This window comes from Oncorhynchus clarkii, chromosome 30 (genome assembly GCF_045791955.1).
Source record: "Oncorhynchus clarkii lewisi isolate Uvic-CL-2024 chromosome 30, UVic_Ocla_1.0, whole genome shotgun sequence".
Classification (NCBI taxonomy): domain Eukaryota; kingdom Metazoa; phylum Chordata; class Actinopteri; order Salmoniformes; family Salmonidae; genus Oncorhynchus; species Oncorhynchus clarkii.
Window position 1 is genome coordinate 7898658 of NC_092176.1, and position 12848 is coordinate 7911505.

At 39.7% G+C, this 12848-nt stretch overlaps 1 protein-coding gene across 2 annotated transcripts; it reads right to left on the reverse strand.

The window, feature by feature from the left end:
- Positions 1-359: 359 nt before the first annotated feature.
- Positions 360-11737, reverse strand: LOC139389677 (glycolipid transfer protein a). Of its 2 annotated transcripts, none has more exons than XM_071136560.1 (5): positions 11573-11737; positions 5450-5508; positions 5218-5351; positions 4673-4823; positions 360-2757 (listed from the first exon to the last, which is right to left on the reverse strand). In XM_071136560.1, the coding sequence occupies exons 1-5, from the start codon at positions 11673-11675 to the stop codon at positions 2575-2577; spliced, it is 630 nt and encodes a 209-aa protein (XP_070992661.1). In that variant the 5' UTR covers positions 11676-11737; the 3' UTR covers positions 360-2574. The 2 variants fall into 2 exon arrangements, with proteins under 2 accessions (XP_070992661.1, XP_070992662.1); XM_071136561.1 differs by having other exon boundaries at positions 2443-2757; positions 5450-5601; positions 11573-11710.
- Between the last annotated feature and the right edge of the window lie 1111 nt (positions 11738-12848).

Here is a 12848-nt window from a genome sequence, read left to right on the forward strand (position 1 = left end):
GATCATGTTGTTCAATCATCTTTTTGATATGCCACACCTGTCAGGTGGATGGATTATCTTGGCAAAGGAGAAATGCTCCCTAACATGGATGTAAACAAACTTGTGCAAAACATTTGATAGAAATAAGCTTTTTGTGCAGATGGAACATTTCTGGGATCTTTTATTTCAGCTCATGAAAGCAATACTTTACATGTTGCGCTTATAATATACTTTAAACCTAGGCTACCTCAAGAGGCAGCCATTCAGTAAATTTGCACTGTTGGATGAAGACAACTGAAGTGTGTGGCCATGCACCATTGAATTTCACAAAATACGCACACACATTCAGTCATAACAATGCACGATTCAATATGAAATTACAAACAATTGGTCATGGTTTATTGTGAAAATGAGTTTACAATATCAGTTGAAAATAATGTAAATTATCTTGCAGCATTAATGCACTGCAATTAAATGCTTTTCATCACACAAATGTTTTCAGAGATAAATACATTTTCATAGTCAGAAAAGGAAAAACGGTTCAAATAAGCAATCAATGTTCAGTGTATTTAATGGTTAATTGAAATGTTCTATAATTCCACAAAGGCTTATGACATTGTTTGATGTCCAGGCAACCACACTAATTCCTATTGCATAGGGCATGGAAAGGGAAACATCTCACCTAAACATTCATTTTATAAGATTAAATTAGTTTATTCAGCAATGACAGAGTATGTCAATGTACAAACAAACGTACACAAAGATTATCTTGATGCACATGAGATGGTATTAGGAAGAAATTCAGAATTGAAACGGAGGCATCCCAAGCTAAGATACATGACATGGCGCATGATGGAGCAAGACAAACTGTCTACAAGTGTTGTGTTCATTATAAACACACAGTAATAAAACATTTTGGAACCGTAATGGAAAACATGCATTTCTTCCGTTTGGTGCGTAATGAACATGACCCAACTCAAGAGGCAGCCAGTCAGTAAATTTGCACTGTTGGATGAAGACAAAGACAGTGAGTTCACCACCTCCCCTGTGTCACTAGCAGAAGGCACAGTTAGATTAACAATATTAGAGGGCAATAGTCTATGGCTTGAATCACCCACTCCAATTACAAAGCACACTTCAAATAAACCTGGTTTACTATTCATATTGAACACGGCATGATTTTATTTCACAATTAATCACATTTATTAAAACAGCCTAAAATTAAAATGTTCCCATGGATTGATTTCAATGTCACTCATCAAGTAACGGTTATACAATATTTCCTAACAAAATGGCTTTATTTTTACACAACACTTTAAAAGTCTCACTTATTTGAATCTTAAACCTATAAAACAAATCATCACTTTGACTTGACAATGTTTACTTTTGCAGGTTTATTGACTATATGAAAACCAGAGATATTTAGTTGAGTTCAAAGATGTGATTACATAAAATGACATTTGTATGATTATATAAGACACTAATCAATAACACAATATATTTAATAACACACAATTCCATTGATGTACCAATGGAATCAGCTCTTAGGATGGAGAATTAATAAAGAATAAATAACAACAAAAAAATAAATTATATTTACTGTCCTAGTGATACAGAGTTGCATTATCAAAGTCAGAAAATTCCAACATGTAAACAAATAAGAAATAGATTACATTTTCAAGTAGATAGAATCAATAAATCACATACCAGCAGGGTTAAAGGTTCATTAATATAAAATATAAATATTTGTATATAATTATTCAAATATCACGAGAAAATACATAATTATGAATTAAATCTATTTTTGGTTTTGATATTAATTTACCACAATCCTCTAAACATTCTCAAAGTGCATAGGTTACTCATGTGATTGCAAACAATTACCAAATAGCAATTACTAATACAATCATTTCCTCTATCTCTACTGTTAGTAGTTTTAAAAGAGTACTATGGAACTGCCGCTATGCGGTTGTGTATAATAAAATGAAACGTACCTACACAAAGTAATAATACCCAAGTAACTTGTGTAAGATTAATTTATAATTACGGTAATAAAAACATTAAAAATGTATTTCAGTGAAAATAAACTAGAGTTGACTGAAATGTTTATCCATAAACTATACTTTCGACAGTCCAGATGCATCTGCAGTTTTGGTCTATGAAACTGGGTCATGTTCATTGGGGCAAGAAATGGCAAATGGTTTAAAACGGTTTGCAGTGGAAAACAAAAATGATAATTTCTTATTGGACAAGTCCAGGTAGTTCCTCCCCATTTCAGTACGTTTTCTTTGATTTTGTGCCTAGTGAACCTGATAACGATCAAACACCCATCGCCACTCGGGTCATATTGAAAGCTATTCCCTGTAAGAAAGTTTGAGGCTTTGAAAATAAGCCACAAAAAACAGTTGACAGAGAAATTAAGAGCAGCAAGCAAATGCACTCAAAGGAGATCTTAGAAAGAGCACAGACTGGATGTGTGACAACACCGGATCTAACACACACACACAGACACACAAACCTGTAGGAAAGCATAGCAACTCTCACTGCTTGTAATTGTCCCAATGGGAGGGGCAGATCATTGGTTAGCTTGCGTGGTCACACGGTGTACTCTAGCTCGGCATTCATCTTGGTGTACATCTCATAGATGGCATCATTAGCAGCAGTAAAGTTGACTAGAAACTGTCGGATTTTGTCCAGGCAGTCCTCTTCCTTGACCTTCCGCCCCTTGGACAGTGCCTTCAGGAAATCTGCCTTGTAGGGAGCTGCGAACACAGCTGCCTTCAGTGGAAGACATTCAAGTAAAGTCAGTTCAAAATGCAGACTCGTCAGAACAATAAACAAAGGTTGCCTTTTAGATCTCAGTGAAGGTGACATCACTTGAATAATGGCCACTACTAGCACAACTAACTACCAATCGATTTATTTAAAAAAAAATCTCTCTCATATATATACAGTGCCTTGCGAAAGTATTCGGCCCCCTTGAACTTTGCGACCTTTTGCCACATTTCAGGCTTCAAACATAAAGATATAAAACTGTATTTTTTTGTGAAGAATCAACAACAAGTGGGACACAATCATGAAGTGGAACGACATTTATTGGATATTTCAAACTTTTTTAACAAATCAAAAACTGAAAAATTGGGCGTGCAAAATTATTCAGGCCCTTTACTTTCAGTGCAGCAAACTCTCTCCAGAAGTTCAGTGAGGATCTCTGAATGATCCAATGTTGACCTAAATGACTAATGATGATAAATACAATCCACCTGTGTGTAATCAAGTCTCCGTATAAATGCATCTGCACTGTGATAGTCTCAGAGGTCCGTCAAAAGCGCAGAGAGCATCATGAAGAACAAGGAACACACCAGGCAAGTCCGAGATACTGTTGTGAAGAAGTTTAAAGCCGGATTTGGATACAAAAAGATTTCCCAAGTTTTAAACATCCCAAGGAGCACTGTGCAAGCGATAATATTGAAATGGAAGGAGTATCAGACCACTGCAAATCTACCAAGACCTGGCCGTCCCTCTAAACTCTCAGCTCATACAAGGAGAAGACTGATCAGAGATGCAGCCAAGAGGCCCATGATCACTCTGGATGAACTGCAGAGATCTACAGCTGAGGTGGGAGACTCTGTCCATAGGACAACAATCAGTCGTATATTGCACAAATCTGGCCTTTATGGAAGAGTAGCAAGAAGAAAGCCATTTCTTAAAGATATCCATAAAAAGTGTCGTTTAAAGTTTGCCACAAGCCACCTGGGAGACACACCAAACATGTGGAAGAAGGTGCTCTGGTCAGATGAAACCAAAATTGAACTTTTTGGCAACAATGCAAAAAGTTATGTTTGGCGTAAAAGCAACACAGCTGAACACACCATCCCCACTGTCAAACATGGTGGTGGCAGCATCATGGTTTGGGCCTGCTTTTCTTCAGCAGGGACAGGGAAGATGGTTAAAATTGGTGGGAAGATGGATGGAGCCAAATACAGGACCATTCTGGAAGAAAACCTGATGGAGTCTGCAAAAGACCCGAGACTGGGACGGAGATTTGTCTTCCAACAAGACAATGATCCAAAACATAAAGCAAAATCTACAATGGAATGGTTCAAAAATAAACATATCCAGGTGTTAGAATGGCCAAGTCAAAGTCCAGACCTGAATCCAATCGAGAATCTGTGGAAAGAACTGAAAACTGCTGTTCACAAATGCTCTCCATCCAACCTCACTGAGCTCGAGCTGTTTTGCAAGGAGGAATTGGGAAAAAAATTCAGTCTCTCGATGTGCAAAACTGATAGAGACATACCCCAAGCGACTTACAGCTGTAATCGCAGCAAAAGGTGGCGCTACAAAGTATTAACTTAAGGGGGCTGAATAATTTTGCACGCCCAATTTTTCAGTTTTTGATTTGTTAAAAAAGTTTGAAATATCCAATAAATGTCGTTCCACTTCATGATTGTGTCCCACTTGTTGTTGATTCTTCACAAAAAAATACAGTTTTATATCTTTATGTTTGAAGCCTGAAATGTGGCAAAAGGTTGCAAAGTTCAAGGGAGCTGAATACTTTCGCAAGGCACTGTATATATATATATATAAAGATAAAAAAATATCAGCTGCACTTGCACAGTTTAAATGGCAATGGAGAAGCTGCGTAATCAAGCAGTAATCCAAAGCAATCATGCTATGGTGAGACGCTTACCTTGAAGAGCTTCTGCACCAGCCAGCCATGGTACTTCTTCAGGGCCAACTCATAAGCTTTGGTGCAATTTACACGGATGAGGTCGGGGTTGTTTTCATCCTTCTCCCCATCCACCAGACTCTGCAGCAGGACCTGGATGAATCGGAGTCCCCTGGTCAATGAAGAACAAGGAAACAAACAAGTCACATAAATCAGACAGACAATACAAAAACGTGGACCAACATACAGTACCTCTACGTAGACAGACTCAAGGGGAACACATACATTTCAGGGAGAGCGCTTTATATTAAAGCAATTAGGTCCATCCCTTTATTATTATGAGCAGATATGAGGCTTTATGTCTTATAATAAGGATGATATACATATCCCTCTATTGAAGTTTCTACTGAATCAAAACGGCTGGTACTTATTAGAATCATTATGAGATGACGCAGAGATCGTACGCTCATGACAAGTCTTATAATGCATTATATCTGCATCATAATGCATTACAGCTGTAGGCATTAAGAACCGACTCAAGATCCAAAAGTAAAAAGTTGTCTGACCTCTTTAGCCACATAAGTGCCAGGGTGGCTCCCACTTTGGGCCAGTCTGCTCCATGCAGCTCCTTCTCTGCCTCCAGGATTTTTTGGAGGGTCTTGAACCTGCTAGGGTTGCTGTCAAAAACTGCTTTGATTGTCTAAACAGGGATAGTACAGTAACAGTTTGTTTCCATATGGATCTAAGGTTACCAGTTTGAACTTTGACCGTATTAAAATGTTGCTGTAGGCTACTTACCGTGATGTTCCCTACAATGTCTGCTTTAATTGGAGCAAAAACAGTAGAGCCAAGGCAGTCTGTCGAGAGACGTAAAAATACCATGTTTGCCCATACTGGAGAAATAACATCCTCCACAATTCACATGTCAGCTTTGTCTACATTCCCAAGAGCTAGGATAATACAGGAGAGAGGGATACAATTAGCATTATTGCAAAACTATTTTGCTGAAACTTCTTTGTAACTATGAGTAAGACATGAATCCATTTTTTTTTGTCAAAAAGCCACCCATGGACATCCCACACCAATCCCAACAACAGGCTGCAGTATCTCTATGTCTGATGAGTAGTATGGAGCTGCGGCTCAAAGTATTGTTTCTTCATCCTATGTAATGTATTCAGTGATGGGTTCTCCCCCCTACTGTTCAGAGAAATTAGTTATTAGTTATTGTCCTATGGGACACCGTGTCCGGTGGGCACCTTATTGTGCCCTGGGCACCTTATTCATCCAAGCTACTCAATACTGCCCTCCAGTCACCAAGAAGTTAAGGAGCGCGGTTGGTGGGTCATGCTTCAGAGGATGCATGACTCCGACTTCACCTCTACTGAGCCCGTTGGGGAGTTGCAGCAATGAGACAAGATAAAAAATTGGGGAGAAAAAGGTGAGTGAAAATACAACAAAAAAATTCTACAATTTAGGACACTTAAACATGGTGTGAAAATGCTAATATAGGTACAATTTATTTGCATTGGATTTGTGCCACAATTGCTTAAAAGTTAGCAGTTGAAACAGTGACCAACAAAACCAAAGCACGGGTGGCTGTCATACTTTGTCAATAGATTGCTTACAGGGTAAGAAAACGAATGTAATTTGGGTGAACTATTCCTTTAACATTGAAGGGGGGGGGGGGGGGGGGGCTTCAAACTTGTGGTCAGAACTTGGTAATATCAAGATGTTAGGCTCATGTTCCATCCTACAACTTCAATAACATTTCTCTGAAATATGGAAAATAAACCACCAAATTCACTGGGAATACATTACATAGGATGAAGGAACAAAAAATACTCTGAGGGGCAGCTCCATACTATATACTTGTTTTTGGGGTGGGATTGGTGTGGGGTGTGTGAGGGGTCCGTGGGTAGCTTTTGACCACTCCTCTGGATTCCTTGTGTCAAATTTTTTTACATTTAAGTTTGGTCCAATTGAGATGTTTGTTACTATATTTGAATATTATATGAATCCTATACATTGACAATTTTAATTTGGATGCAATCATTTAGATCAAATTATATTTCAACAAAATGACCTTCTGTTTCTAATAACGTACATCATTTCAGAACAATCTGAGATGGTGGTGTGCTTTTTGAGGTGGAACGAGAGCGAGAGAGAACGAGAGCGAGAGAGAAAGAGAGACAGAACTTCTTTGTAACTATGAGTAAGACATGAATCCATTTTTTTTTGTCAAAAAGCCACCCATGGACATCCCACACCAATCCCAACAACAGGCTGCAGTATCTCTATGTCTGATGAGTAGTATGGAGCTGCGGCTCAAAGTATTGTTTCTTCATCCTATGTAATGTATTCAGTGATGGGTTCTCCCCCCTACTGTTCAGAGAAATTAGTTATTAGTTATTGTCCTATGGGACACCGTGTCCGGGTGTCCCATAGGACGGCGCACAATTGGCCCAGCTTCGTCCGGGTTAGCGGAGGGTTTGGACTGTGGAGGAGGGCTTTACTTGGGTCATCGCGCTCTAGCGATTCCTTGTGGCAGGCCGGGTGCCTGCAGGCTGACCCTGGTCACCAGTTGAACAGTGTTTCCTCCGACACATTGGTGCTACTGGCTTCCGGGTTAAGCTGACGGTGTTAACCTCTCTGTGAAATGTGGGACGGTAGCGTCCCACCTCGCCAACAGCCCGTGAAAGTGCAGGGCGCCAAATTCAAAACAAAAATCTCATAATTAAAATTCCTCAAGCATACAAGTACATATTTATATCCAAAAATCTCATTTTACATTGGCGTGTTATGTTCAGTAGTTCCAAAACATAGTGATTTTGCAGAGAGCCATATCGATTTACAGAAATACTCATAAACATTGATAAGAGATACAACTATTATACATGGAACTTTAGATAAACTTCTCCTTAATGCAACCGCTGTGTCCGATTTTTTAAAAATCTTTACGGAAAGAGCATACCATGCAATAATCTGAGTACAGCGCTTAGAGCCCAAACAAGCCATAAAGATATCCGCCATGTTGTGGAGTCAACATTAGTCAGAAATAGCATTATAAATATTCACTTACTTTTGATGATCTTCATCAGAATGCACTCCCAGGAATCCCAGTTCCACAATAAATGTTTGATTTGTTCAATAAAGTTCATTATTTATGTCCAAACACCTCCTTTTGTTAGCGCGTTTGGTAAACAAATCCAAACTCAGACGCGCGTGCAAGTCCAGCGGAAAGGTCGGACGAAAAGTCCAAAAAGTTACGTTACACTCCGTAGAAACATGTCAAACGATGTATAGAATCAATCTTTAGGATGTTTTTATCATAAATCTTCAATAATGTTCCAACCGGAGAATTCCTTTGTCTGTAGAAAAGCAATGGAACGAGAGGTAACGCTCACATGAACGCGCGTCACGAGCCCATGGCACTCTGCCAGACACCTGGCTCAATCCCCACTCATTCAGCCCCCCTTCACAGTAGAAGCCTGAAACAAGGTTCTAAAGACAGTTGACATCTAGTGGAAGCCTTAGGAAGTGCAAAATGACCCTACAGACACTGTATATTGGAATGACAATGAGTTGAAAAACTACAAACCTCAGATTTCCCACTTCCTGGTTGGATTTTTCTCAGGTTTTCGTCTGCCATATGAGTTATGTTATACTCACAGACATCATTCAAACAGTTTTAGAAACGTTAGAGTGTTTTCTATCCAAATATACTAATTATATGCATCTTCTAGCTATTATGGCTGAGTAGCAGGCAGTTTATTCTGGGCACCTTATTCATCCAAGCTACTCAATACTGCCCTCCAGTCACCAAGAAGTTAAGGAGCGCGGTTGGTGGGTCATGCTTCAGAGGATGCATGACTCCGACTTCACCTCTACTGAGCCCGTTGGGGAGTTGCAGCAATGAGACAAGATAAAAAATTGGGGAGAAAAAGGTGAGTGAAAATACAACAAAAAAATTCTACAATTTAGGACACTTAAACATGGTGTGAAAATGCTAATATAGGTACAATTTATTTGCATTGGATTTGTGCCACAATTGCTTAAAAGTTAGCAGTTGAAACAGTGACCAACAAAACCAAAGCACGGGTGGCTGTCATACTTTGTCAATAGATTGCTTACAGGGTAAGAAAACGAATGTAATTTGGGTGAACTATTCCTTTAACATTGAAGGGGGGGGGGGGGGGGGCTTCAAACTTGTGGTCAGAACTTGGTAATATCAAGATGTTAGGCTCATGTTCCATCCTACAACTTCAATAACATTTCTCTGAAATATGGAAAATAAACCACCAAATTCACTGGGAATACATTACATAGGATGAAGGAACAAAAAATACTCTGAGGGGCAGCTCCATACTATATACTTGTTTTTGGGGTGGGATTGGTGTGGGGTGTGTGAGGGGTCCGTGGGTAGCTTTTGACCACTCCTCTGGATTCCTTGTGTCAAATTTTTTTACATTTAAGTTTGGTCCAATTGAGATGTTTGTTACTATATTTGAATATTATATGAATCCTATACATTGACAATTTTAATTTGGATGCAATCATTTAGATCAAATTATATTTCAACAAAATGACCTTCTGTTTCTAATAACGTACATCATTTCAGAACAATCTGAGATGGTGGTGTGCTTTTTGAGGTGGAACGAGAGCGAGAGAGAACGAGAGCGAGAGAGAAAGAGAGACAGGACTACCTGTAGCCTGAATGGCTCACGTCCCTTGAAGATTAACAAAGCAGCCTAATAAACCCCTACGCTCTGTCAAATACTTTTGAGAGGCATACGTTGGAAAAACAAAGTCTTTTCATTAGAACTAGAAAAACACAGGGTTGAGACAAACAGAGAACAGCATTCTGAGCTGCATCCTGATCATGTACTTGAATGCTTTTGATACAAAATGGTAGGTCGACAGCAAACTCTTATTGAACTTGAAAATCAACAAAATGCTAAATAATTCACTCTGCTCAGAGCACCTGACAGATTTCTGAAAGCACCAGAGAGACTCATAAAACTTTAAGTAGGTCCTAGTATCGTGCCAAATCCAAATGGGTCTAATCCAATGCATCCCATCATTGGCCCTAGGCCTATCTATGCAACCGGAAAAGGAAATATATCCTCACATCATCGGTCTCTTTGAACCCTGGCGAGACCTCGAACAGGACCAACATTTTGCCCCAAATTTTCAAACAGTTCTTTCTTCTTCATAGCAAGGTATAGGCTAGTTCTGTATGGTAACCTAGATATGTGCATTCAGTTTAAAGACCTCCAACAGTTTGTAACAATGCATTTCTTCACAAATCTCCCAATAGATAAGGCTAAGCAACTTTCCCCAGGCCATTGACATAACTACATAAAAGGGGGCCAGGCTGTTCATTTGGGGTAGCCCAGTGGACGACATACATTCCGACAACACACGGCTTAAAGTGGAGTACAACTGACAACCGTTAGCCCTCAGTTCCAGAAGGCTACCCATTGTGCAAGTGGTACAGGTATCTTCTCTAGTTACAGAGAAGCCCCACCTTTGTCCTTATCATTTAGAGAGAGACATGAATCCATCGATCCTGAATGTTATTCATTCATGTCTACCACCAAAGATGCCTCTCTCTCTCTCTCTCTCTCTCTCTCTCTCTCTCTCTCTCTCTCTCTCTCTCTCTCTCTCTCTCTCTCTCTCTCTCTCTCTCTCTCTCTCTCTCTCTCTCTCTCTCTCTCTCTCTCTCTCTCTCTCTCTCTCTCTCTCTCTCTCTCTCTCTCTCTCTCTCTCTCTCTCTCTCTCTCTCTCTCTCTCTCTCTCTCTCTCTCTCTCTCTCTCTCTCTCTCTCTCTCTCTCTCTCTCTCTCTCTCTCTCTCTCTCTCTCTGAGGTCCAGGCTACGTGATGAAAGCAGAGGTCATCAATTGTATTGTCGATGAATCCTAACACCAGGTGTAAACATACAACTGAGTTAAAGGTTGGTGGAAAAACAAAGAGAAGATCCTATCCTAGGCATATTCTCCAAAGAAATTTGAAATTCCAACATTATATACCCAAGTCACAAATCAATGTAGCAGTTATGTATAATTGAGTTGTGACTGATTATATCATGACACAAAATTCATTACAGCATTTTTTTTTTAAGAACACAAAATAAACCATACAAACACTTATCCAGTTTCTTGAGTTGATCAAATGGAAAGTTGCCTAAGAAATTATTAGGTCAGTTGGATCAATGACAACGAAATGGAAAGATGTTAATATCAACACCAGACTTCGGTGTTTTCAGAGGTTTCACCTGCCTAATTCAATAGCGTATCTTTGGCATACAGGATGAAGCCACACAATGATGCCCGGTGGGCTACAGTCAGTGAATGGCCAAGGGGAACTCAACACCGTGCTAATCAATTTTAACAACTTCAAATCGAGGCCAGTGAATTAAATTATTAATGCAAAAGGTTTGTTGACTGCTTGATAAAGAGACATACGATCCCCAAAAAAGATTGTCCCTTATGGCATTTAATTTGCTTGGGATTGACAGAGGTGTTTTGACAGATTGCTTCTCACATTCTGAAATCCCAAAAGCAAACTACCCCACAGGCAAATCAGACTATGAAGTTAATTTAAGTCCGTTTTCTACACATATGAATACTTCTCCTCACTCCTGGCATTGTCAGGTCAATCAAATGTTGATAACTCTACCCTTGCAGGCATACAACATATTCAGAGAAAAGCAATTTGCCTATGACAAGCTGATGGCTAGCCACAAGAGTATGATCATAAAATTGTCTTTATCCATAATGGGCTGTATTAAATGGTGTGGCTTAACGGACAATATGTTGTTTGTTGCAACAAAATAGCGAGCAATTTGGGTGGTAGTCTATGCACATACTGTGGCTAGAATTCATGTAGCAAGCTCAAATCATAGTTTGCAAGCTACTTACCAAAGAATGGCGGAAGATATGACACCGACTCCAAGAATGATCTAGTTTCCACTTGTTTATCGGCTGGAAGCTGTTTAAATTGGTGCTCCATAAGAAGAGCCATCGTGAACACTACACACAATATCTCTGACAATAACCGCGACCAGTGAAGTGATTTGTAAAACCCGGAACTGCCACCGAAGTGAGTTTGTGAGCCTCTCCAACAGTGCACGCCCCTTTCTGGTCTGAAAGCTGCCTGGAAAGAGCAGAAGCTGACTCAGAATGCTCATTTAAATAGATGGGAAGTAGTGCATCGATCAAGTGAAAAATGAGGGTTAAAACCCTACGTGGAATTTTGCATAGGTATCTATCCGACAGCAGAACGTCTCAACATGTAGGACATTATGTAATAGTAGCCTATGCAACTTGTAAAAGCTGCCTTTTTAAATGCTGAATTGGTCAGGGAGCTGGGTACTTTTTAGTGAGGGACATCATTATACGGTCAAGTGGATTATATCCCGTGGTGTAATCATTAGCCAAACAGTTGCAACTAAAACAAGAGTTTCTATTGGACACATTCATATAGTTTCCTCCCAGTTTCGTTCCGTTTAAGAAAGGTTTTGCATCAGAACCGGCGTAATGAATATGCCCCTGTTGTTTGCTGCTTTGGTGTCAGTAGATGGATGATGCTCACTCATGTGGTCATTGAAAAGGACTTGTGAAAGTGATGTAGGTATTCATGCAACTGTCTAGTGATCAACAATACAATTAGAATAAAATGAGCATACTATATTCAAATGTAACTCATTGTGCACTGCTAGACGTTTCGCAGAGAAAGGAAGATAAAACCTTGTAATTCTGGTCTAATTCCTTGATATAGCAGATACAGATGACAAAGGCCTAGAATTATCTGTTCTCCATTAAAGATTTAGCTATATATAAATAATTCATCAGACAATTATGTCTCCACTTTAGGCCTACTCCTGGTGTGCTTCTTTATGCAATGTGGAATCACAACTAGGTGACAGCGGGCCAAGAACGGATTTGCATACAATTACTGCAGGAAATGTACTCCCGCAAATTCTGAGGGTTACCTCTACCCAGGTCACTGCGACTGTCAGTCCAACACCTTACCTGCTATGCAAAGACGTCTTGACAAGGCCGCTAGGTGTTGTACTTATAGGTGTATACACACAACCCCTGTCTTCAAAAAGCTCGTCCCGTCCCACATTTCACTCTAACAAGTCCCTTGATCTTGCGCCTACGTTGGGATATGCTGTCGAAGACTACCCAGGTA

Coding starts and splice junctions, on each gene's coding strand:
- LOC139389677 (XM_071136560.1), bottom strand. CDS start 11,675: ATGGCTCTTCTTATGGAGCACCAATTTAAACAGCTTCCAGCCGATAAA. Junction 5,509..11,572: donor ATATCTTCCGCCATTCTTTG/GTAAGTAGCTTG, acceptor GTCTCTCGACAG/ACTGCCTTGGCTCTACTGTT. Junction 2,758..4,672: donor TGGTGCAGAAGCTCTTCAAG/GTAAGCGTCTCA, acceptor CTTCCACTGAAG/GCAGCTGTGTTCGCAGCTCC.